General features: G+C 42.9%; 1 protein-coding gene across 5 annotated transcripts in view; it reads left to right on the top strand.

Annotated features, from left to right (window-relative positions):
* Positions 1-288: 288 nt before the first annotated feature.
* The window catches only part of sytl5 (synaptotagmin-like 5), a 36,448-nt gene continuing 9,863 nt past the window's right edge, over positions 289-26,873 (top strand). For 2 of the 5 annotated variants that reach the window (XM_069533294.1, XM_069533292.1), the window contains exons 1-10: positions 289-424; positions 19,173-19,504; positions 19,598-19,813; positions 20,994-21,106; positions 21,785-21,902; positions 22,790-22,927; positions 23,425-23,533; positions 23,646-23,775; positions 25,775-25,878; positions 26,578-26,673. In XM_069533294.1, the coding sequence (XP_069389395.1) occupies positions 19,386-19,504; positions 19,598-19,813; positions 20,994-21,106; positions 21,785-21,902; positions 22,790-22,927; positions 23,425-23,533; positions 23,646-23,775; positions 25,775-25,878; positions 26,578-26,673 (1,143 nt within the window). In that variant the 5' untranslated portion in view covers positions 289-424; positions 19,173-19,385. Of the gene's footprint in view, positions 425-19,172; positions 19,505-19,597; positions 19,814-20,993; positions 21,107-21,784; positions 21,903-22,789; positions 22,928-23,424; positions 23,534-23,645; positions 23,776-25,774; positions 25,888-26,577; positions 26,674-26,873 lie in introns of all 5 variants that reach the window. The other 3 variants (XM_069533293.1, XM_069533290.1, XM_069533291.1) reach the window with 2 other exon arrangements.

Genomic DNA, 26,873 nt, shown 5'->3' with positions numbered 1-26,873 from the left:
GACATTCATTGGCACAATACATGTCCACTTACCCTAACCTTAACCTCAACGCCTGACCCTAACCTAACCCATTCTAACCCTGAAACCAAGTCTCAACCCTCAGACACTCTAAGTGGGTCAGAAAGTGAGGACTGGCCAAAATGTCCTCACTTTCCTAAAATGTCCTCTGTAGGTTTTGTGCTCAAACTGGTCCTCACAAAGATATCTGTTCAAGCACACACACACACACACACACACACACACACACACACACACACACACACACACACACACACCACGCCCCCTCCTGTCGGGAACACCCCGGCTGTGGTTCCCTGTCTTCAGACGGTGCTCGGCACCGACACGCTACCTCTCGGTCCCTGATCCCCGGACACTCGCTCTTTTCCTGCCCGCCGTGCTCCCCCCTCCAGCCCGCAGCCTCCAGGTAAGACACCGCCGCTCCGCAGGTTCGGGACACCGAACCCCGCCGCGCCTTCCTCTGGCATATGGCACACACGGTTCGCCGCTTCCGCTTGTTCCCGGTGAACGGGGCTTTATTTGCCGTGTTTTCTGATCTCGTGGGGGGTGGGAAGGGACGGCGTGTCCGCGATCACGATCACGACCCTCGGAGGATTAATATCGGCGGGACCAGTCAGCCACTTCCCGGGCAAAGTTAGGCGCGTGTGTGCAGGTGCAATGCAGCAAAAGAAGAAGAAGCTGCTGCTCCTGGTTCTAACCTGCAGTCAACTCAGGTCAGTTCTGTAGTCTGTGCGAAACATCTCCAAAAGCCCGACCTGCAGGTGGAAATATGTGACACCTGCCATGTAACATGTACTTCTCGTTATCAGACGGATGGATGATGTATTTCCACCTGGTTTGGTGAAAGATTTCCTCTCAACACAAGGAAATCGCTCTGATGTTCCTCCACTATGTTTGTGCCTCATAGTTGATATTTGATAATGACCTTGTCCGTGTTAGTTCAGTGGTTTAATGTGGAATATACCACAGCTCCTCAGGGATGACTGGAGATGGTGAAATGTGACAGAAAAACAGCAGCAGCACTGAGATACTGAGAGTTTTAGATGAACGCTCATTGATATTAATGAGGTGGACTAAATACCAGAAACACATCTTTATTTAAGGCAAAATGTTCAAAAAACTGCAGCGTCCAACATGAGCATAAAGTTGAATCTCTCGTTGAAAACTGGACATTGGAATCTTTGTGAAGGGAGGATTGGTTGGACTCAGCTGGATGTACATGTGGGATCCTGTCATCATGTTAAGGGGGGTGCTTCAGGACTGGGCAGGCGTTCAGGTCCACCGGCAGCTCCACACTGACCTCATTTCAATCCAGTGGTGGAGTTAAGCCTCAGTTTAGCTGGTGTTAGATTCTCCCTCACTCTCAGCAAATATTGAACAGGGTGAAAATGCTGTCTGCAGGATTTAAAGTCCTGACTCAACAAGGTTTGAGTCTGGTTTACTGAATTACATGATGCAGACAGGATGCACACATTAATTTAGGGTTGTTGGAGTTGAATTGGTTTCTTTTTCAATCAGTTTAGGGATGCAGCAAATCAATATGACTCGTTATTGATTACTCCTGTGGTCAATAAGAAGTCAAAAAATACTGAAAGGGCTTCAAATGTCCTAAATGGTAAATTAAATATGCTTGTTTTGTCCAACCACAGAAACATTAAGTTTATAATCCCTTAAGAAAAAAGCGAGTCTTGTAATCGAGAAAAGCTGAGAAACATTTTGAGCATTCGCAATTTAACGACTGATCAATAATTGAAATTTGCAGATTAAGTTTTGGACGATTGACTGCTTGATCGATCACCTGATCCTTTAATTGGTTTTGCTTATTCAGGATCTTCGCGTGCAAACATGTTTACGAACTCGTGCTTCAGTCTCATCTGCTGCATCAGGTCTGCACATTTGAATGAAACAGCTAATGCAGTGTGAAGACGGGAAAAAGTCACATCAACTTTCAGAAGAGGTGATTAGATCTGCCGGGCTGCTGCTGGTCGATGTGGCTCCTTACATCGACTAAAGAAGCCGATATGTATCCAGATCTTTCCCTCGTCAGACGTCACTCGGAAAACATAAAGTCCCTGTTTTCAAACCGCTGCAAATTAAAACAAAGCATTTGTGCTAATGAGTAAAAATAACACCCATGAGTTCATTTATTACAATTAGCTTCATCATGAGGCCCCTTAAGTGGCTGTGATATGTAAGTGAGCCGTCTCTTTAAGGTTTGTTTGTAACAAACCCTGACGAATTTTACATCGCTGCTTGTTTCAGGTTGTACTGTCATTTGTCATCGCGACGTTTCCCCAAATTGCTTCGTTTGGCTTTAAGAAACACACGCTGCGTCTGCTGAGGCTGTTTTATCGTTGTCAGAGGGAGAACGGCTCCCTGATGATAACCGAGAGTTTATACTGCTCACACGCACACATACACACAAGGCTGGAGGAGGAGAGAATAAATGGGCGAGCAAAGGAGGAGTGAAGCTGGAGAATGAAGGGATTCCCTGATTTCTGTACGTGCAGCCAGCAGAGCTCATCCAGTGGAGCAGAAAGAAAAAGCCCCGGGGGAGTGCAGTCACACAGCATTAGAGGTCTGCCGTCTCCAAGATCTGGCAAAGACCGAGCAGAGGTGTGTGTGTGCGCACATTCACACATACACACATTATTATGCATTTCTGCAGGCTGTAGCTCATGGTGCCAGACGGATATGCTCTGTCCGCCAAAACCAAAACACTAGACTATAAATACTATATTTGTTCAAAAGTCACAGTCTGGCTTTTTCATGCCATCTCACCAAAAAACATTCAATCTCTTCATCTTCACACTTTCCAGCGCTCTGACTTTGTGCATCACAGTAACCTGCATCTTTAACACACAGAACCTCTAACCACCACCTCTGCAATTCATGATCAATTATGATATGCTGATCTGACATTTAAGTAATTTGTAGAATTCCTAAGTTAGATAAAATCACAGCACTGAGATATGTCTGCGTGGGAATCAATCTCAATGTTTCTGTTGAGTAGAACTGCTGGGATCCTCTTTGTATTTCACATAAATCCTATTTACATTGTCCACTCCCTTGTCTAACAAACACTGAGCTGTAACAGGAGAAGCACTGTGGAGATCCCTGCACGTCTCGTCCAGAAGCCTATTATAATGTATGTGATAATCTGAGTGATGTCTGATCTCTGTGGTGCCGTGTTGTGTGGAGTTTCCCTCCCTCCCACTCATTGATGCCTATCTCCTCCATGACTCTCCTGTGTGTGCTGCATAACCGTTTGGTATTCAGTCTATAGCCCCGGCCTCGGAGATACATTGCGTCCCCGTTCAATCACGCAGATGTGGGAGGAGAGGGAAGAAAAAATATATATATCTGAAAAGCAGAAATGTAATTTGGAGGCAGTGCTGAGAGGAATGACTCAGTTGAGTAATAGATTGCTGGTCAGGGAGCCATGCTTCTGTGTCGCCCTGCACCGAAACCTCTAATGTGGATGGACACATGCCTCTGTGGGCGCTCTGTGCCGCTCATGCTGAACTGAACCGCTGAGGGCTGCGATGGAATAATGGGACACTTTAACATAGAAATCAGGCCAAAGGCGTGGACACATGCAGGCTCAAAATAACCCCCCCCCCTATTCACATTGCATGATTATTTTGTTATTTCCCAGGACCAGGATCTTGACCAGTGTTTGGAAAAGTCAACACAGCTGAGTGTACACCACACACAGACTCGATTCATTGTTTGCAAGTCGTGTGCATCAAGGTGTTGAATCAATAAATGTGTTTGAGCAGATCAAGGCCACTGGCATCACTGGGTGGAGGGGATTGAGGGAAATGAAACCACAGTGTTATGTAATACTGAACATCGCTGTGGGAAGGTTCAGTGAGAGTGATTCAAAACAAGATGAGCGAAACTCAAATAATATAAGATCTTCAGCATTTAACATTGTAATCACTGTGCAGTTCAATCAGGAAAGTTTGTCCGTAACATTAATTGCAATTTGACAAAATTTGTATTAACCTTGCAAAAGATGCTGAAATAATTTGTGTCATGATATTTTTAAGATATATATTTTTGAAACTATTTTTATGTATTAATGCTATTGAAAGGATATGAGTTATAGGAAAAATTTGAGTTTGGGAACCACGTTTTGCTTAAAGTGAGACGAGAGGATTGATGGGGGGGGGTGCTAGCAATGCTTAGTATAGAGACTAAAATGTGAGGGTTGTGTTAATCTTCATTTCTCTGCAAGAAAACAGCACAGAAAATAGTTGTATAATGTGTAATCAGCAAATAATAGAGGCCTGCAGCTGTTTATCTTCTGTTGAGGAACTAGACGATGTTTTGTTCTTCATTAGGTAAAAGCCCTCGCTCTTATCAAGGCAGGGTAGAGGCTCAGATGGATTTATGACGTCATTATAGGTGGAGACCCACAGGTGGAGGATTAAAGTCTAGTTCTTAGTCATGTAGTAAGTATTAGTCATTAGTTTGTGTAGGATTTCCTGTCAACTTCATCCGTGTTCGTCGTCTTTGACCACCTCTCACTCTGTCTCTGTTTTCCCTTCACATGAGTCGGATCACAAGAGGAGTTAATTCATTTGCTCACCTTTAATTGGTCGTTTTATTTCCTCTGGTTGTGAAGTTTCATTGCTCATTCTAAGAGCCATCTGGAGTGTCACCACGTCCTGGGCTGAATGTTGGTACACACATCTGCTGGGTTTTAAGTGACTGAGCCCATGGCAGTCAGAGCTGCTGCTGGAGGTCGTTGCTTTCTATTAAAATGTTTCTAACCTGGTTTTTAGTGATGCTTTAAAGATCATCTCAAGAACGCCTTGAGAGGATTTCTTAGAATCTGGTACACAAATTCACTCGTACTCACAAGTGAATCAAATTTGGTTGTGCCTCACAAATCCCTTTTTGTCGTTTTGTTGAGGATGTCTTGAGATAATCAATTCAGCACAAATATTCACTTAGACTCACTGATAACCTGATGTGTTGGGTGGTCAAAGGTCAAGGTCTGCATTTAGATCATTTCTTCATATCCTCACCAGTTGTCACTTGGACTCAAAGATGAACTGATTATATTTCTGCATTCAAAAGTCCAGTGGCCTCATATGAGTCTGGAAAGGAGTCTGGGTAGTGATACTTTTTGACTTGATACTGTAGATAAATGCAGTCAGAGCTTTTAGAGCTGGAGGACTTAAGGCCCACCTGTCTAAAACTGTTTCTCTTTGCTGAAAGATGTTAATTCATCGATCACTCCTCCAGTCTCAGTCAGCTCAGACACCCATCTGCCCTGCAAACACTGCATTTCATTGTCCATCTGTCTCCTTAATGTTTCAGCTGCACTAATATGTTAAAACAAAAATAAGGGCTAATAAAATTGAAAATTAAAATCACAATCCATTTGCACCCACTCGGCATCAAATTACGCATGCTTTCCACGTTACGCATAATGCTAACTCTGCATTGAACACACGCACACCTTATTAGCTGCGTTTTGAGAAGATGATGCGCAGTGAAACGTGGCAGGCGAGCGGCGGTTAAACGGGAAGGGAGAACTATGAAATATTCAGACATGGTGAAAAGAGAGGGAGCTCTGCGTCTCTGTGAAGAAGAAGCCACAGCGGCATAAGAGGCCACAACTGAAAGTGGGTTAATAAGATCCAACCTCAATCTGAAAACCTCTTATCTCTGGTTCTTTAAGTGCTCGTCAAGAGAAGTATTGAACACATGAGGCTGAAAAGAGAAAGTGGAAAATATCCTGGATTTATCTTTTGATCATTTCGTGGAGAGTTTCTTAAATATCAGTTTGACTTTTTTTGCAGCAGGTGTGCAAAAAACGGAAGAGAAAAAGAAATGGTAAATTTTGTTTCCCTAAGGCCAGAGATTTTAGATAATTCCCAATGAGCGTGTGGTTGTGCGTGTGTGTTTGTGTTACAACTAAACTGCCGGCACTCGAGCTGTCTCACAGTTTGCATCGTGAGCCTGACCATTGCCAGATCTGGAGCGTCGACGGCAGATTGTGGCTTAAAATCTGGACCGTTTTCACTGCAGCTTTATTTAAATAATCAAGAAACAAACACACTGATTTCCAGAGAGTGCAGATGGGGAAGGAGAAGGGGGGGGGGGGGGGGGTTAAAGGTTGATTTTTGCTTTTTTTTAATACACCAGATCTTTAATTGTATTTTTTATTGTCATGATAAACACTTGCTCACAGCATTTCATCTGTGGCAGAACATTCAGAATAAGTAAACTGATAAAATCCAAACGTGCATGAGTCCAAATCATGTAAATAACTTTAGTTTTTCACGTTAAATATCTTAATAGAAAGTAATCATAGGCAATCATTACATGGAAATTATTTCTGTTGAACATTTATCCCACATTTGTTCAATCTAGTGAGGGATATTATATTGCGACAATAATTGTTATCATTGTATTAACCCAGCTTGAATTATTTAATGTAATAGGCAATGGAGTCGTGTGGATTTTTTGCTAGAAACAGACAAAGAGGTGGATAATCATTGAGTTGTATGTGTCTCATTTCAAAAAGATAATTACTGTGATTTTCCCTCACTGGCATCATCCGGTTCATGCAAAGAGGTTGTGATGTTATCACTGATACGGCTGCAGACACAATGAATGAATAATATGCAGCACATTGTATGTCAGGCTCTTTGTTTTCCTGCCCTCCACTTAATTTAAACATGACACACTTACATACAGTAAAGAGGCTCTCGATGCTCTTGAATGATGCTAGTGGCCTGGCTGCAGAGAGAGGGGATGTGTTGGGATCGCTTCTCTTTTGTCCAGATAAAATCTCCTGATGCCACAGGCAGGGCCGGATCAGCAAACTACAGGGGCCCGGCTGTGGGGTTGGGGTGCGTGAATTTCTATAGTTTTCTATCCAGTTGTACTTTTTGTTGAATGCTTATTAGTAAATGTTTCCATTGCAATGCGATGGCCACGTCATGATTTTTAAACCATATTTACAAGCAGCCGAGCGGAAAGATTATTAATGTCAGTGTCGACAACTAACTGTTCTAACACTTCTGTAATACATCCACAGCATTTTAGAGTTCCTGTAATCTGATCCTATCCGGTTTCACTTGGTTACAAGCTGCAACACAACAAAAGTGGCTAATAGGCTACTCCACTGGTTAAGAATTAGCACTAAACAACAACTGAACAAATAACTCATATTTAACACACATCCATTGTATTTGAGAGCAGCCGTTCTCTGCATCAAACGTCACTTGAACAAGCTGGAGTAGAAGAAAAGCGGTTAATAAGCTGCTGTGTGAACTGGTAAGATTCAGCGCTAATCACCGTGGAATCATGTAAATCTTCCCTCTCTGTCGACATTGTGTTAATTACTAGGATCATCAAATGTGGTAAATGTGTCCCTGCTAAACATCAGCATGTTAGCATGTTGTCATTTTTCAGCGAGAATCACTGCTGTGCTGAAGTCGGAGCTGCTAACTCGGCTGTAGACTCTTATTTAAACCCCAAACTTGCATTTAAGTTGAATGTCAGCTTCATTAGTTTGATGTTCAGTCGGACTGAGATCTGATTAGTCTTCTTATTCTCTGCACTGCACCAGGACTTTCTCATCATGCTTCACCGGCTTCAGCCTTCCAAGGTCAGGAAATGATCTCAAGCCTTTTTTTTTATCTTAGTATTTCAATTTCATCATATTAGGTTATTTTTTAACATGAGTACGTTTTGTAGTGCAGCATTGTGTCAACATTGTGGGACATTTTGTTTCTATGTATGAAATTGTTGAAATTAATAAACCTGAGCCTTGTGTAATTTCCCTCACAGAAGTAATTCTGATGAAAGTGGAAGTATTCAGGAAAAATCAGCTTCATGCAACTGTGATCACACAATTATTGCTTTGTACGTTATCGTCTGAATGAGGAGGAGGGAAGTCTTGAACTTTGCTTGAGCATCATTCTAAGATGTGCCGTGACTGAAAATCAAATATTTCAAGGTCAGAACATTTAACCCGCAATGAAGTCATGGCTGAGTGCTTGTTCTATTTGTCTTATTCCTTTTCCCCTTAAAGTCCTGATCCCCTCTGCTTTTATTCCATGAGTCACACCCAGCTGCACAACACAACCAACTAAACCAGTCATCCATGCTCAGTCTGCAGCTCCGTGCTTTCTCTGCTGGTCTGTTTGCAGCAGTCGGAGACCATGCTGCCATTTCCTCTTAATTAGTGGGTGAAATGACACAAACAACGCATCACTTTGAGGACAATAAGCACCGTTCAGATAAGAATTATATGGGAGAGTGAGTCCAGTGAAGGTGAAACGAGCAGAAAGCAGAGGGAGGAGTGCTGCGAGAATAAGAGAGAACAGCTGACAGGGAGGCTGCGGATAAGGTTTTTAGAGTCACTATCTCTGTTGGTGTGTTTTTCCTGTTTTCTGCTCCATCGAGCCCCGCAGGAAACTGGAGGCGTCCGGGCCTGATAGGTCATTACTGACAGCAGCTCCTGGGAGAGCTGTAATGTTATGGTGGCAGTGACATGTGCGCCATGGCTGCAAGGGCAGTGCTTTAAATGTTAGTGGTGGTTGGGCAGGATCACGATGGTGATGGTCAAACGCAGATGCATCTGGAAAACAACCCAGAGACTAGTGGAGGAAATATTATTCACTTAAATGAATCTACCATCACTGCCAAACATATTTAAGTCCTGCCGTGAAAATATACTTCTTCTTAATTCTGTGAACTGGCTGCCCCACAGTTCTCACTCTGTTTAATTCATCCATGATCTGCTGGTTCTGCTAGAAGGGAAAGTTGTGGAATAGCAGTGGAAATATTTGTGTAAAGATTGAAAAACAAGATTTGAAAACTACAGTATGTTTAATCTATTCTAGTAGAAACATGTGGAGAGGAGCTCTGACTCGAGCTGCTTTCAGATGTGAACTCTGGCAAAAACCAGAGAATGTCCAGACTCTATTTTCCAGTTTTTGCCTTTTACCTGATGAAAAACGCAGCAGGAGATTGTCCGGGTCAGATGAGTTCACAACAACAGGAACATTTCAGGAACCTAAGCCGAGCATGAAGGAGACCAAAAGCTCTCCAATCTCGTTGTCTTTGCCAGTTGACATCTTCATCTGTATTTTCTACATGTATGACTCCTCCTTCTCATCCTGAGATATTTGTATTCCTGCAGTTTTGCATCCGTCGCGAGTTAGAAACATGCCCACTCGCTCGCTGTGACTTTTACGGACATTGTACCAGGGATTTGCCTGGAAAAGTTCCAGATGTCCGCAGCAACTGACTCAAACATTAGTACTTCTGTCTCGTGTCTCTCTTCATTCAGAACACTGAAAAATGCTTCTTCCTTTCGGAGATATGAACTGTTTTATTCCAGACCAGTCTTAACCACGTCTTCCTTCTCCCCTGAGGTTACACTCATCTCCGGTGCGAGCATGATGATTAGTTGGCAGCCAGTTTAGAGATTAGATCAAAAGCATTGGCTGCTGTTCTGGTGGAAGCTATCTTTCTTTTGCAATCTGACATCACCACCCTCCCTGTGGACCCATGATTAGAAGCAAAAGGCCAAATCTGGCGAGGACAGAATGCTAGTTGCCATTATCCGAGGTGTCAGGCTTGACGGAGGTGAGTTATTCATATCGGTGTCTAATGTCGCTTCATTACCTTTGAGCCAAGCGGCTAATTAAGGTTTCAAATTGGATTCTGATTGACAAACCATGACGGGCTGTGTCTCAGCAGAGTTATTGACTTGCGAAGAGTCCTGAGGATGAGGAGCAGTGACGAGAATGTTTGCAGACAGATCCTCGCTTGATTGGAAGTGGCATGGACAGTGTGTCTGACAGGTCTCCAGGCAAGGGAGGGGGGTCATTAGTGCACTGCAGCCGTGCAGATCTGACCTGAGGTGTGTGTGTGTGTGTGTGTGTGTGTGTGTGTGTGTGTGTGTGTGTGTGTGTGTGTGTGTGTGTGTGTGTGTGTGTGTGTGTGTGTGTGTGTGTGTGTGTGTGTGTGTGTGTGTGTGTGTGTGTGTGTGTGTGTGTAAGAGTCAAGAGAAAGACAGAGAGATTGCCACTTAAACACAAAGTACACACAGGCAGAGATACTTTCCACTTGGACAAACATGTCATGTATCATTGAATGAGTTGTTGCCTTTCGCTACCTCGCTCAAACCAATCTGCTGTCTCCTCCCCAAAACTTCTCCAGCATCCTCCAGCACGTCGCATCTCATCTTGAGCTTTCCAAGGAGACGGTGGCTGCCTATTGATTTCACCTTTGCTGAGAACCCAGGACCACATCCGACCTTTGGAAGTGGATTACATGCGGGGAGATGCACAGCTGAGATAACAGGATAAATGTTATCAGCTTCATTTCCTCTAGGTTGAGATAAGCTGGAAGCTGTTTTTGAGATACAACAACAAGCATGTGGGATATTTGTCAGAGCGCTCAGATACTGTGTTTGCTTTCTGCTTTATTTTTGCACTTTCAGTGTGTTGTTGACACACTGTTGTACACTCACAATTGTACATTTAATACTCCTTGAGTTTTATGTGCAGCGGCCCGACTAAGACGCAAGTGAGTTTTATATCTGCGGAGTGTTGCTGCTCTTTCATCATCACTACATCTGTCACAGTCGTGGTAGTTCCCTCTGGACTTTCTCCTTGAATGAATGAATTAGGACATTTATCACCTGTCTGGATTTATAGTCCAGTTTGTTGTGCTGCCTTGTGTGATTCTTTCTTTCACATGAGGCGAGGAACATGTTGCTTTTATTAATTAATATTAGATTGTCTGGTTTGAGTTGCACATGTAAAGTGTTCAAGTGATCTGTGATGTAATTCATCTGGGACGGTGATTTTACATGGGAGGGAAAACTTTATTCAAAGGATTAAACTAGAATGGCACAAGGCCCAACACTCCTCTTATAAAACCACATCTAATTCGCTAGTTCCAGATTTTTAGTTTGGATCTGCACCAGGTGAACAAACACTTCTCAGCCCTTTACAGAAACTGATTAAAATTCCCAGAACCACCCCTTTGTCTGGGTCCATGACAAAAGTGAATGGCTTCTTCCTTCATCCCATCCTCCACCAAATCTTGTGGAAATCCATTCTGTAGCTAATCCTGCTGATAAACCATCCAACCAACAGACAGAAAACATAAGTCAGGTCAATACTTCCGCTTACTTCCATTAATGCTTCTGTAAACCTGGCTTTTTTTCTGTTCCTTAGGGGATAACTAAAACACAGGATATAATTTAAATGCAACACAAAACAATTATAGATTTTAAAGTTCACGACCTCACCTGTGGGATGCTTTGGCCTTGGCAGCACTACTTTTGGTTTGTACCAGACTCACCCTCAGTCTCCTGGTACCGTCTGTAAAACATGTCAGGATCCCTACCTCACTGCTGTAGCCATCACGGGTTTTGTAGCAGGTTAGCACACACAACAGTCACTCCCTTTGTTTTCAGGTTGTTTGTGACTGATGGCACATTGAGTGCAAAAAAAATAAAAACACCACAAAATTCCAATGAACAAAATACATTAAGGTATCGTCATGTTGTCATACTTTTTAAACTGCTGCACAAAAATGGGGGGGGGGGTTATTCAAAGGAGAATTAAATGGCTGTGTTTAATGTGAAGTGTGAATTATAATGATGAAAAATTAGCGCTGATTGTGCATTACCTCTTAGCTCTATAAAGTGTTCTATCGTCTTTCAGCTCCTTGTTTTGGTTTTACTGAACGTCTACAAATAAATCCTTTTTTACTGGATGTGCAACTGCTTGAAAACATGTTTGCCATAAAAGATTCATCAATCAATTACTGTAGGTTTACCAAATAAAAAGGATTCATAAAAATGAAACATCCAACTGACACAGGTTCTCTCTTTGTTCACCACTAAAACAGTTATGAGGGAAAAGAGTGACTGGCCTACAAGGAGAGGTTTATAAAACTAGGAGTGGCTGAACATCATAAAGTCAGACACTGTCTTTACATCATGTGGGACTGATGATAGAAAGATTTTTTTAAGGGTTGAAAATACTCAAAGAAATACTCCAGAACCAACAATTATTTCATTAAGACATATCTAATTTTAACTGTAAAACTGTGACATGATTCCAAAATGATTAAGTAGCACAGTATCCCTTTGTATCCCTTAATGCACATTTGTTATTTTAGCAGCAGGATGATATAAATTATGTGGGATTGAGTGAGATTGAATAAATAACACAGCGCCCATGTTCACAGTGAAGTGTCATCCAACTACACAAACACTCAAATATTTGTATTGTCTTTGGATATTTGCAGAGCTCATTTGCCAAATAGGACAAAAATACAGTATCAGGCTTTGGCTACACACAATATTTACTAGTCAGATGAATTTTACTGTTGGTTTTGTCCCATTCATGTTATTTGTTGACAACAAGACAAAATACAGAAAACCCTTATCATTTAATAACCTCGAGCAGCAGACCCTGGCTGATATTTATTTACCTCATCAACCACTTCAGCGTCATTAAGCACCAAGACCTCCTCCTCTACGTCTTTAATCCCCACCCACCATCCATGCATATGCCGCATTCATACTAAATGGGAGTTGCCATAATTACTAGTTTGTGATCTGTAATTATTCCTCACATCAACATCCAGAGAAACCAAACCCCCCCCCAAACATTCGGTTGTTGACGACATCCAGAAAACAGGCAGTTGTTATAGCCAGAGGTACAGTACATTTGTATTTATGGTGTGTGCCATAGCACTGGTGTAAGCAGCTGTGAAGTGTCATTATCGACCTTTAGTAATGAATAATTGATGCTTCCTACACTTAGAGCATGCTTTTCAATGTATGTGTGTGTCTGCACCATATAAGACCCCCATGTTGCGACCAGCTGTTTAATGGTCACCAGAGACGCTCTCTGCCAGTCATCATCACTGTCTGCTGCCGTCTGTGTCGCATCAATGATTCAACAGGAGAATGTACGGCATCCTGTGTATTATTACTGCAGGATTTGGGGATAAAACATTAAAACGAGGGGGTAAAGCCACAGTCCATTAAAGGCTGCAGGTTCCGCCAACTATCATCTGGAAGAAAACCACCTTTACTCATGCCTGTTACATGCAACTGGCAATTTGTGTAATTTATTAATGATATGGACTCAGTGCTCTCCATTGCCCTCCCTCCAAGCATTGTGTGGTAGTGAACATGCAAAACAATGTAACGCCAGGGGAAATTATCTGGAAAAACCTCGTCCTCCCTGGGGGATGAAGAATCTGCTGATACGAGGCAAAAGGAGCTACTTTATGATTTATTTACGATCTTTAAAGCAAAAGGGATCTCTTGGGTTTAAGATCCGTGGGGCTCTTCGCTGAACCGTCAGGGCTAAAAGCTGAAGTCTAAGCTGATTCATTTTTCGTTTGAAGAAGACTGGAGTGACCCACATTTCTGGAAGAAAATACCCCGCACACCGAACAACATTCTGCCGATCAAGATGAACAAGAGGAGCAAGAAAAATTAGCAGAGCATGAGTGCGGGATCTTTAAAACAGAATATCAGGGAAAAAACTACAGAATTGGAGGATATTTTAATGTAATAATTAATTTCGAATAGCAAATCAATCATATTGAAGTAAAACAATTTCATCAAGGTGTTATCTGTCAGATTTACAGAAACATATCAATTTGATCAAGGTATAAAGTCCAGTATTGAAACAGCCGCTGAAAAGTGTCACCAATTGTTTGCTAATTGTTTGTCCATTTTTTCTGAGTAGTTGTTATCTGTGTCGCTTTGGAAGCAGAGAAACAAAAGGCAGACACAATAACACATGATGACGAAGTGAAAGTAAATTTATTAAAAATCTAAAATGGACATCTCATAGAATTCAGTGGCCTACTTGGTTACAGCCCCGCGGTAGAAATCACAGCTGTAAGTCGTCTTGGGCAAAAAGCTTTGCATATTGATTTGAGCAGTTTATCCCATTTTCTTCTGTAGCAAATCCTCTCAAGCTTCTTCACATTGATGTGACACGTTGTTCGGGTCTCTCTTCAGATCTTGATCTGTGGGTCAAAGTCTGGGCTCTGGCTGGGCCACTCAAGGACAGTAAGAGACTTGTCACTCAAGTGTTTCCTTGGTGCCATGGGTTGTTGTCGTATAGAAAGGTGAACCTAGTCTCCTCAGCATGTGTCACTCTGGAGCAGGTTTTCTTCAAAGACCTCTGTATTTCGCTGCATTCTTTCATTTCTCAATTCTGACCAGTGTCCTTGTCCCTGAGCTGCACCCCCATAACCTGATGCTGCCACCACCATGCTTCAATGTAGGGGTGGTTTTCTTCTGGTGATGAACAACACTGTGAGTTCTGCTCAAAGAGTTCATTTCTGCCTCCTGAGTAGTGAATCTTTCTCTTCACTGAGACTACTTTAAAATCATATGCCTTTAACACAAAATAGAATCTGTGTCCCTGGTCTACCACAGGTCTTTTTCACAGCAGACATTTCGACATGACAGAAGGAAATGTACAGGTTTAAATAACAAAATGACAAACATGTTTTATAATCTAATATGACATGTCTGATATATAAAGACCTGATTGAAGGAGTGCAGAGATGGAACATGGGCGTCCTTCTGGCAGGTTTTCTCAATTTCGAAGCTCCATCAGTGACCGTTCTGATCTCAGTCACCTCCCTGAACAGAGCTCATCACTCGCCTGGTTGCAAACGTCCTCCGTCTCACAATTACTATTGATGCTACTGTTCTCAGAGGAACACTCAAAGCTTTAGAAATGGTTTCATGCCCTTTCCCTGATCAATGCCTCATAACAATTTTATTGCTGAGGTCTACATGGAATTCCTTGGGCTGACATGTTGACATGCTGATATGCAGTGAAGTGTAAGTCCCTATAGAATACATGCATGTGTACCTTTCTAAACGATAATTCAGTATAATGATAGTTAAATGTTTAATATCTACAGATTTTTCTAAAACATGCTTTCACTGTGTCATTATTGATTATCGAGTATAGATTGATGGACATGTTTTTTTTTTTTACATTGTTTTGTTACAATTTATATTTTGACATTTGACAGAGACACATTAATATTGTGGATATTTCCACCACATCAAGAAGCTCTGATTCTGCCTTTCGTAGTGGTTTGTGTAGTTTCCTTATCAACCTCAGGCCATTTTTATCAAATGTTACTCAAACACGAGTGAATAGCTAATTTTTCAGGAACTATTTTCAGCTGCATATGCGGCTATTTTATGTGTTTTTAATGGTTTGCAGACAACACTGGAGAGAAATAACTTATATCAGGCTTTGGCTCCACAGACAACGGCAATAAAAAAAAAAAAGATAATAAAAATGTAAATTATGAATGGAATTATCCTATAAGTCTGACAGGGCAGCTATTCACAGAGTGCACCCATCCAAAGCCGAACATATCCCGGTGTAAAAAGTACAAACATAGACCTTTTGTAATGTCAAAGGGTAATAAAATAAAATGAGTCATCTCACACAGTATATGGTTCTTCTGGAAGAAATCCAGCATGAAACTTTTATATTAAAGTAGAGAAGGACGGACACTGTTGGAGGCTTCGTGTGGCCCTGGTTTCCGACTTCATAGCTCATCTGCTGATTTGTGCGACCACTGAATGTTTAGTAATGACTGTATTTTATGTTTATCCCCCATGTTTGTTTCTCATCTACATTTACTTTGCTTTTATGCCAACTGTGGCCCAGATGCTGGCAGCTCACCTGTGATCTGTAATTTTCAGATTTTGATTGTGCTGTCTGTGAGCACCACACAGACTGGTGGTAAAATGCAACTTTTACAAAACACCAAGGAGCCACCACAGTGTGGCTCTGTCGTCAGATGTTCTGGGTTGTGACAAATGATCCAGTATGTCTTTGAACAATGTGGAGAGGATTCAAACCTTCCTCTCACACTGTGTTGAGAGGGCCGTGAGTCACCGTGCTTCCCTCTGAGCTGTGTTGGATTTGCAGGGGCATTTCTTGCTCAGATGTTTTACTGTCTCCTCGCTCTTGTTTGCTCAGGGCAGAGAGATTGGCAGCGGGAATGTGCGCTTTGTGTGCTCAGGGAGGGTTGCGTCAGGACACCACGCCTACTGCAGCACACAATTCAAACTGCTCTAACAGCACAACTAGAATATGATAGAAGCTCAGATAAATGTTAGCTTTGCTTCACTGTTGTTGTTGACCAAGTTAGCCATGTGTGCCTGGTACGTCAGGAAGATCATGTGGCACAGTTTCTCAGCAGCCAAGAAATTCATGTGCTGTTACAGTTACTGAGGTTGAGATGACCGCATATTCAGTTTTTCTTATATTGGTCTGTGCAGTGGTGTGTATCCCTAATGTTGAAGTAAGGAAGCAAGTTCTTTGAGTCCTGATACCTGGACTCTGGGTAGATCAGAGGGAGGAGATATATCATTGAAAAGCTGCAATAACTGTGGATATTTCCAAACGCACTCTCCTGGAAGACATTTTTTGCGCTTGTTAACAATAGTTGAGTGAAGAATGAAAAACTAGATGAAACGCCAAGGCCCAACAGTCCCCTTAAATCAAGCTGCACCAAATTGCAGAAACTGATAGACATGTAAATGCATCCACACAGAATCATGGCTATTTTGGGGCAATCCTGCCGACAATCAAACAAACAGGAGTGAAAACATAACTTCTTTAGGAAGAAAAATCACTAGAAAGAGAATTTCAAACTATAAATAAATTCTCTATCTCACTGAAGGGAAATCTCCTCATTGGCCACAATGCAGCTGCAGTTCAGTTTAAAATGCCATAATCGTCGATGTCATGATGTGCCTCTGGCTGCAAATGAAGCCCGGATGATGTCTGCCGGTTCATTAGTGCTAATTCATGCAAAGTGGAGGGAAGAGACAGAGAGGAGAGAGGACGAGGATGAAAGAGACGGTAATGAAGAAGGACTGAAGGGGGCTGGTGTGGGTTTATGCAGATCCCTCCACTTCATTCAACTTTTATTTCCCAACTTAATTTTTTTGTCCCTCTCCTCAGTGCCTCATACAACCCTGTATATATTAGTTTGTGATCGTCACGATCGACTTTATTGGCGGCATGGAAAGCTTATTTTTGTGCAAATCAGATTATTCACAGCAGTTTACTTGTTCAGCTGCTGCAGTGAAAGAGAGTCGTCTCTTTTTCTGGGTGTGTGTGTGTGTGTTCTCATTTTTGTTCCTCTGTGGGACCCCTTTTCAATCACGAACACCGACCTCGTCAGGACCAGTAGACCTCATGGGGACCAAAGCTCATTCCTAATGAAGCAAAGCATTATTTCGGAGGTCCTGGTTAAGGTTAGGAGAAGATGTGAATCATTATTAACCAGGTTAGGTTAAGGTTAGGCAAGGATTGGTCCTGGTTAAGGTTAAGGGTGTGTGGTATTCAAAGCATGTGTGGCAATCATTTCTATCAATAACTCGCAGAAGCCTCATGTGAAATCGGAGCCACTTGGCATTTCCACAGCACTGGTGGGAGTGACATTTTCATTGCTTTACCCTGGATCATTCATCATCATCAGCTTTTAGAGCCATGATCCGAAGGGTTGTCGCTTCGATGTCTAGCTCCTCCCGTCCATATGTCATAGTGTCAAGACATATGTCAAGATACTTTTATCCAAACACTCTGCTAATAGTTGGGCGGAAACAAGAGTCTACAGCCACGCTAGCAGCTCTGTGAGGCCCAATTCTCACACAGCGGTGATGCTGGTGTTCACCAGGGGTGTTGCAATAAATCCTAGGTGACATATTTCATGACAATCCACCAAATAATTGTTCAGACATTTAACCCAAAACCACAAAAATCAACCTTAGATGATCACCAAAGTCTAAAGGCTTCATCCTCCATGAATATCTGCACGATTTCACAGCAGATCTCAACGGCTGATGAGATATGAAGTGACTGATGGGCAGACTTTGCATTCCCTGCAGACACTTAATAAGTCTCTTCATACAGAGGCATCTGCCAAATGAATGTAATGTAGCTGTATGCATTGGCATGCAGGTGTGCCGATAATTAGTACGAGTCTTGCTGTGTTTATCGGACGGGGCTTTGCTAATGGAAGCTGAGGAATGTGGATGTGAATGTCAGGCTTGGAGCCTAATTGGGAGGTTGTTAAGATGCTGTGGAGCCGTCAAATGTCTACCAATTACTTGTCCTTCCCCTTGTACGTCAGCAAATCATTATCTTTCTGTAATTCATCCAAGTAAAGACAATCACATTAACCTGGACCTTCAATATTCTAAACCGATTTCTTTCCCTATAAAAGTTACTCATAAATGGCTTGTTTGCCTTTTATTTTGAATGTATTTCAAATCTGATTGTGAAAAGAGAGAGAGAGATGTCTGTCCCTTTGCTCTCATAGTGACGCCTGAAGCATGTGGGCTGCTGTTTGTTTGTGTTTGAGGAGATCAATAGAAAAGCAGACAGACCACGTCACTTGGCTCAGTTTCTCAGTCGACCTGCTTCTCGGGGTTGTGAATTGAATTTTTGGCCATAATTCCATTTTACTCCAATTGCAGTGATCCACGGACAGAATGCAAAGCACAGGGAAGTGAGGGGAAACAGAGGGAGCTGAAAGCCTTCAACAACCACTTCATCCCCCGCTGATTATTGTGAATGGTCTACTTAGTGAATGTAAACAAATCATGGTTTGTTCATTATGTCCAATGTTCTCTAGACACTGTGGGATTTTTGATGCCCTTTTTGACTCATAGACTGTAATAAAAAGATGGACGATGTGCCTCCATCTCCTCAGATACAGTTGCTTGTGCTTTTGATGCAATTTTGGAGCTAGATCTGTCCGAGTCCGATCAGTGTGTGGAGCAGGGTACCTGTGCTCAACCGAGTCGGAGGAGGTAACGTTTGACTTAGTCTGCAGCCAGCCACCCGGGGGTGATAGAGACAGTTTGGCTTCACTTCTGAGGAGCAGTAATGTCGTCCATCTTTATTTACAGTGTTTTGACTGTAACTTTACTGCTGAAACATATATCTCTCTGTGTTCTTGGAACTCCTAATTCACATATTATTCACTGCTTCTGACCCATTTACAGTTTCGTCTAAATTATTAACATCAGATGTAATTCACTGACCTCTCCTTGTGTCTCGTGTCTCCTCTAGGCTTCCTGAAAGTGGTCATCTCTGGTCAGATTTCTGTAAGGAAGTGCGGCGCTGGGAAATTCAGGCTCTGCCGATGCTCAAAGACCAGGAACAACCCGACCTTTAGCAGAACAGAACGTGGAGCACTTTGTATCATGATGTAGTTCTTTCTGACGCCCTTCATGTAACATCGCTGCTGGCTTTTCTGACTGCTTGCGTCTAACTGAGGGATCAATGGAGCAGGCTGAGAAGGATCTGAACCTCTCCTTTCTGCTGGAACATGAAAGAGACATGATCCTGAAGGTGCTGCAGAAAGACGAGAAACTGAGGAAACGAGAGGAGAAGAGGATACGGTGAAGACTGCATTGCCACCACTTCAACTAATTTTCACCTCAATCTGACTTTTCTTAACATCTCTCCTGATGTCCTCCTCTTTCCTCTTCCAGGAAGCTGAAGAATGAGCTGCTGGAGATCAAACGAAAGGGAACCCGTCGGCCCCAGGATCTGGGGGAGCGACAGTGTGCTCGCTGCCTGAAGACGCTGGGCCTGATTTTCGACCGCGGGGAGCTCTGCGAGGAGTGTCAGCTGCGGGTCTGCAACAACTGTCGGGTTACGTTCCACAAGGAACGCCAGTGGAGGTGCAACGTTTGTGCCAAGATCACGTAAGTGCGATGCCTGCAGGGACCAAATCGATGTCTGGCGTTTGGAAGATGAACGGAGTGCAGATGGTTTGGATTAGATGGTAAATGACACCACATCTGGCTCCGTTTGTCGCTGACAGCCTCAGATGTCTCGCTGCTGGGATCTTCTCCAAGGCTTAAAGGAAAAATCTACCTTATCCCCCTTGAGCACTGTTTATCACTGCTGTTTATACCAGTGGTGCACAGTTGCAGTTTATAGTGATTTATTTTAACTACACACTCCACACATGAGGATAATTAGTTATACTTGCCAAATGTAGTTCTTTTTTTTTGTTCCCCAAACAAATTGATTGCATTTATGTTTTTAAAGATCTAAAAAGACACTGAAGTATTTGTTATTTGTTGTTCTTGGTTGATTTGTTAACTTCTCTGACAGTTATTTCTGCTAATGAGGCGTCAAGTGTTGAGCGGGAAAAAGATAAAAGTGGAGCCATTTTCACCAACCGTCTCGTTTTACTTCTTTCGGCTGTTTCGCTTTCTGTTGACTCGGCCTTCCTTTGAGCGCCATTTACAGCCGTGTTACGTTGCTATGGCAACTACAACCAGTCTTACAGCATTATTAAAACGGCGTTTAATACAGTGATTTAGATATTCTTCCATTTGAAACATAATGTGAAATTCTAGTGGGTGTAAATGTCAACCGGATTTTTGTAGGAAGAAAGATACTTTAAAACATTAATAAGTCATCAAAGCTTCCACTTTGACTTTTAATATGTACACCTAATAACCAATGCAACAACTAATGTCTGAATGTCTGTAGAATAGTTTTGCAGGAAATCTAAACCATTTGCCTAAAAGACTTCAACACGTCTCGATTTAGTGCAAACTATTTCAACAGCATCACAAACTGCAGCTTTCATAGTGATTATAAAGTTCAATCGTCATCCCTCTGAAATATTTTCATTTTCAACATTCATGAGGGAAGAATCCATGGCAGAACTTCTGACTATGAGACATTTCCAGCTCTGCTACAGTGGGAATTATTCAGCACCAACTGAAATATTACTGCTGAACATCGGGTTCTATGTCCGTTCTCAGTGGGTTTTGTGCGATTACACCAATAAATAACTGATGTTAGTATCCAACAGTGTGAACTGGTGTTTTGAGGAGTTGAACCCTCATCAGTTGTGTGTGTTTGCAGGGAGCTGAAGGTGGTGACAGGAGAGTGGTTCCTGGAGGAACGGTCCAAACGCTTTGAGCAGGTCGCGCTGAGCACCGACGTGATCAAACAGACGATCCTGAGCAGCCCAATCAGTGAGTCCGACCACGAACATACTCTAGAAAACTGTAAATGATCAATAATGAGCACTTTATTAGGAACACAGACCATCTCTAACAGCATTGGCTCTGCATGGGATGGATTGCACAAACATTTCTTCGAGATTCTTGTCCATGTTGACATGATTGCATCATAAAATCTCTCTCGCCCTAAGGGGCCCAAAATGTGTCAGGAAAACATTCCTCACATCATTACACCACCAGCAGCAGCCTGGACTGTTGAGGAGGCAGGTGTGGTCCATGGATTCACGCTGTCATATTCAGACCCCGTCATATGCAGTCTCATTAGAAATCAGACCAGGCTATGGTTAATGGTAAAATATAAATGTGCTGTACTTGTATAGTACTTTTCCAGTCTTATTAACCACTCAAAGTGCTTCACTGCACAAGTCTCATACGTCCAAGGAGACTCCAGAATGCAGACTGGAGGAGCTACTCTCTACCTTCTGAGCCACAACCACCCCCATTTTTCCATTCGTCATCTGTCCAGCCTTGGTGAACCTGAGTCCACTGCAGCCTCAGGTTTCTGCTCATGACTGACAGGAGTATAAACTCGTGGGTTTCTGCTGCTGTGTTCACTCTGCTTCAAGGTTTAACATGTACTTGTCAGATATATGCCGATTGTAATGCTTTATTGCTGGGTTTCATCTAAAGTTACAGATGAAAAGCCTACAGAGAACGAACCGGTCCCTTCCGAGGCCGAGCGATCCGACACGCCAAGATCCAAGAGGAGTGCGATACGCAGCGCTGTGGACGGAGTCAGGAAAAAAGAGTAAGATGTGAACAAAGACTGACAGCTGAGCTTATATTCATACCAATTTGAATTTGATAGTGTTTATTCAGTGACTTATTCCACAGCATGAAAACACAAAAGAAGCGTGAGAGTGCCAGATAAGATCTGAAGAAATCTGCAGTGTGTTGAGGGCTCACCTCAGCACAAAGGCCTCCGATAAGAGCAAGTGGTTGCTCATGTGATTTCTGAGGCCGTGAATGCAGTTTTAAATACATTTAGAAAAAATAACACGATGATAATTGGATTGTGCCGGCTAACATCACCACATCTTGTCTGCACTCTAATGGCTCCTGAAGGCATCACAGCGCCTCATTCTCTGGGGAGCATGAACGTCTGTACAGACTCTTGTGGCAATCTATCCAATAACAGATGAGATTTTTCCGTGTGGACCAAAGTGGTGGATCAACCAGCAGATCATCACCGTCATGTATACAGCCATTCAGCCAACATGGGTTAAAATTCTAGATCTGCAAAATCTGGATCATCTCAAATCACATAATCAGCAGACTTCAGGACGGGACAGAAAATAACCTAGTTAGTGGAAATAATTGAATAAAATATTTATGTACCGGGGCTGTACGTCTCTGCAGGATACAAACTGTAGAGTTAAGCCACCAAGATGATCCCGATAAAGCAGAGAAAATAGACACAGTGTAATGACTCTGCAGTAATGGACATGAGCGCATATCTCCAAAATATAGTGGATAACTGGCTGTGTGTGTGTGTGTGTGTGTGTGTGTGTGTGTGTGTGTGTGTGTGTGTGTGTGTGTGTGTGTGTGTGTGTGTGTGTGTGTGTGTGTGTGTGTGTGTGCGTGCGTGCGTGCGTGCGTGCGTGCGTGCGTGCGTGTGTGTGTGCGTGCTTGCAGAAGGATGAATAAAAAAGGTAACAGACTCACCTTGAAGCCACACAACGGAGTCGACAGCGCCAGCGTCAGATCTGGTTCGGACGGAGACGCTCAGAGTGTGCGAAGTGTTCGCTCTGCTCCGAGTCCACGTTCAAACAGGTGATACTATAATAACGACAATAAATTGTATTTATACAGAATCTTTCATACATGAAATGCAGCTCAAAGTGCTTTACAATAAAATCAAAGACATGAAATAAGACGGATCAATAAAAACACGTCAGCAGTAACGATAGGATGTTCTCAGAGCTCATCCTGTCAGTGTTGGTGCAGCCTCAGTCTCTTCAGTATAAAAACTACAGTGTAAAACCTCATGAATAGAGCAGATGTGTTCAATGGCTATTAAAGGTTCAGTGACATTGAGGCATCTGCCTAAGTGATATCTAAGTAAATCCAGCCTCAGACAGGTGTTAGACGACTTTTCAAATCTTAAGTTGTTGTCACTGGTACTGATGAAGTTCCCGTTGTAAACCTGCCTGTTTGGCCTGTGGTGATGCTGGTTGCAGTAATTGAGCCGTGGAGAGTAAAGAAAATGTTCGCTGACTGGTGCTCAATACTTTTTGATCTCGTTGCACTCATATCTTTGTGGTTTTCAGGGGCGGGGCTGTTGCCGTGGAGTCCTCAGGGATGCCCACAGTCCTTAACAACCTGCGATCCCAAACTCCGGACAGATTATCCACTGCCAGCGACAACCGGAGGGTCAGGGTCAGCAAATCATACTCACACACATACAGCAAGACACTGAGGAAAACAGTCTGGATTACAATGTTCTTTTGACAGTTTTGGTGTTGACCTGTGTGTTTGTGTTTGCAAACAGCCTGACGGAGCGGAGAGCGTTGCCAGTTTACACTCAAGCGATGGTGCGCCGGAGAAGAGAGGTGTCGGCCATCACAGGACGAACTCTGGCACTCCGACTATTTCTGTGTCCAGGGCCTCAGTGTCCTCAGGTAACTCAGATCCCAGTCCTCCTGTATTTTCTTCTCTTTTCCCTCCACATTAACACAACTTGCCTCCTGCTGTTGTCTCACAGCTTCACAGCTCACACGCAAACATTTCCACGCCAGAGTCACAGTTTGAAAATGTGTCAGAGGAAGCGGTATCACATCAGAAGGGCTGTTAGACAGGCTAATCAGGGCTGCGGCGCAGACTGTTAAGTATCTTTTATAGGTCAAAATTATTCCCTACTCCAGGTTGCAGAAATGACACTATTGACTTTCACTCCCCGTCACTCGCTGCTGCTCTTCTTTATGTGTGGAGTGCTCTCCTATTAAAGTATAATCACCTTCACTCTCTGTCTGTGTCAAACTCTTTATCTCTGCGAGTAACAGCTGCTAACAAGTGTGTGAAGAGTTTAAAGTGGCTCCGCTTAGTGTCTGCACTTTCACTCACAGATGTGTCAAACCATATCTTCAACAGTATATAAAACCTTGTACTTTTTTATTTTATCTTTTTTTTTAATATATATTTCATTTTTGTGTCCAACCCTCTTGGGTTACAGGAAACTAGAGCTACAGCTGCAGTGTGTGTGAAGTCCTACCGTTAATATTACTGCAAATAATACTAAGTAATAGTTTTCTATAATATAACCTATCGGCATGTCCCTTACTTTATGGTTTTCTTTTTAAAAGTCATATTGAAACTGGAATAGCACTTAGGAGATCACATACCTCTGCAAAGCCCAACAGTCCGCTTATATTCAATCAAGCAAATTTCACACACTCATAGAAATCACTTCCCTAAATACGATTTTTTCATCAGGAGTTTTTGTGTAATGATGCTTATGATTCAACAAACCAGCCAACAAACAAACTCCATGTTTATCTAAAAACTGCACTCAGCATGCATCCTGCAGCTAACTACAAGTCCCTGAAAATATCATGACTTACTCAGGTTGCATCAGTCCCTGCAGCCCAGAGCTGAGCAGGGGCCCAAGACAACTGCTGATTACGTTCAGTCCACAGTCATTTTGTGAAAACCCAATCAAACTCTATGATTTGCTTTGTACAGACGACTGTACTGACATGATCAGAAACACCCTAACGACGTTTGATAGTGGGGCCCACAGGTTCCCTTTTGCCTCGGGCTCCCAAAGTCCTTTGAAACACTCCTGCCTGCGGGTTTTGTGTTTTTTGCGTCTTGCAACTTCAAGGTTTCAGGCTTTCACTGTGTTGAACTGGAGTTTTTTCAATCCACACACACACACACACACACACACACACACACACACACACACACACACACACACACACACACACACACACACACACACACACACAGCAGAGCTTTCCTCTTCAATTAGCCATTGTGCCTGAAAGTCATACTTTTTCTCCTACGCTGGCTCTGTCTCATCTTAGGTTGGGTCTGTCGGGACCTCTCGTCAACTCTCCCACTTCACCAGCCTCCTCCTCTCTCTCCACATTAAAAAAAAAATAATAATGACTGAGCTCATGAAGAAGCAAAACCATAATGGCTAATGCAGTACTCGCACCAAAACAGCGTAATGATGGTGATGCACATAAAATAAACTCGCACACATTCAAAAAATGGTTGCATAAGAAAACAGGAAGGGAAACGACTGATTTAAACCAGACTGGTTCAGATGTTGGTTCTGATGTCTCTGTCTGCAGAGGCCGAAATGTTATTTGTTCAAATGTCAAGTCTAAATGAAACAATTTGAGCTTTATTTCTTGTACATGAAGAGCACAATAAATTATTTTTATTGCCATTATTGTTATTGCAAAATGTCTTTTCACAGTCGTGATCTTTATCCAAGCTGATAACATGGTGATGATCATTAGTGTCCTCCCTCTTTCACTGTCTGCTACTGCTTCTCAGTGTTTTGCCTCCCAGTCCCTTCAAACACCATCTCTGAAACAATTTATTTTCCTTCTCATTCCTCCTCCTCTGCATCTCCCCCCCCTCCCGTTTCCCTCTCCTCTCTCCCAGATCACAGTCGCTCAGAGATGGACCTATCAGTTCCCGGTTCTGAACCCAGCAGTGACGACGCCCTCAGCCTCAGAAGCCGCTCAGTCCCCGGGCTCAACGATACAGTAAGCAGTGTCAGTCAATCTGTTCTTCCTGTGTTCCTGCTGTGTCCCCACATGCTGATCCCACATTCCTGCAGCGGTGTCGCCGCAGATTCTCGTCACAGCTGAAGCTTTTGAGTGTGAAATTTACAGAGACACTTGGATTTCGCAGTCCGTGGCTCTTTTGTTTAAAATCCATATAAACTGGTTGTCCGTATCCAGCTCAGGATCTGTGGGTTTCGTGATGCGTCAGAGATGTGGGGCTGAATGTTAATTTCACTTCAGAGCTCACTTCAAAGAGCACGAGGAGCATCTAAACGGCTGTAGGCTGAAAACAGGTGGAGGATGTTGCTGTCTGTATGTGGCTGCTTTGTCTTTGTGTTTACTGAGTTTTCATTTGCATTCAAAGCTCTTCATGGAAATACAAAAACAGGGTCATACGCTCAACCCCCCACCCCCCACACACACACATGCTATTTGGTCGTAAAGTTACTCCTTCACTCAAGCCAACAAGTTTACTGTACACTCAGTGACATTTTGATTTTGCTGGTGAAAAACAAATTACCACGCTCTGTCCCGACTTGTCTGATTGAATTTTTGAAAGCTGGCTGCATCCACCCACACAGAGCTGCTGTGTGACAAAATAATTATCATAAAGACGCACTGGCCAGCTTTCCAGATGTTGCCTCCCTTTTGATTAAAACTGAGCGCTGTATTCTGCAGGAGTTTTCTGATGAAGATGCCGAGGAAGACATCGATGCCCTGATGTCGGCCCACAGCCAGACGGCCCGTCGACGCCTCAGCAACGCAGTGTCAACGGTAAATCCCGTATTAAAGCTACTGCATACACAAAAATAAGCAGAATATATTTTGTGAAGAGTCTTGTGTGCTCATAAAACGTACGTGTACATGCACTCTGTGTACACATCGCCTCTGTGTCACCTGAGGAGTGAGTCAGGTCTGTGCGCTCCTGTGTTGACTGTGTAAACATTGTGCGAGCTGTCGGGCGAATTTGTGTC

Source organism: Paralichthys olivaceus, chromosome 10 (assembly GCF_024713975.1).
Source record: "Paralichthys olivaceus isolate ysfri-2021 chromosome 10, ASM2471397v2, whole genome shotgun sequence".
Lineage (NCBI taxonomy): Eukaryota > Metazoa > Chordata > Actinopteri > Pleuronectiformes > Paralichthyidae > Paralichthys > Paralichthys olivaceus.
The sequence above is the reverse complement of the archived record's forward strand: the minus strand, read 5'-3'. Positions and strand labels throughout refer to the sequence as shown.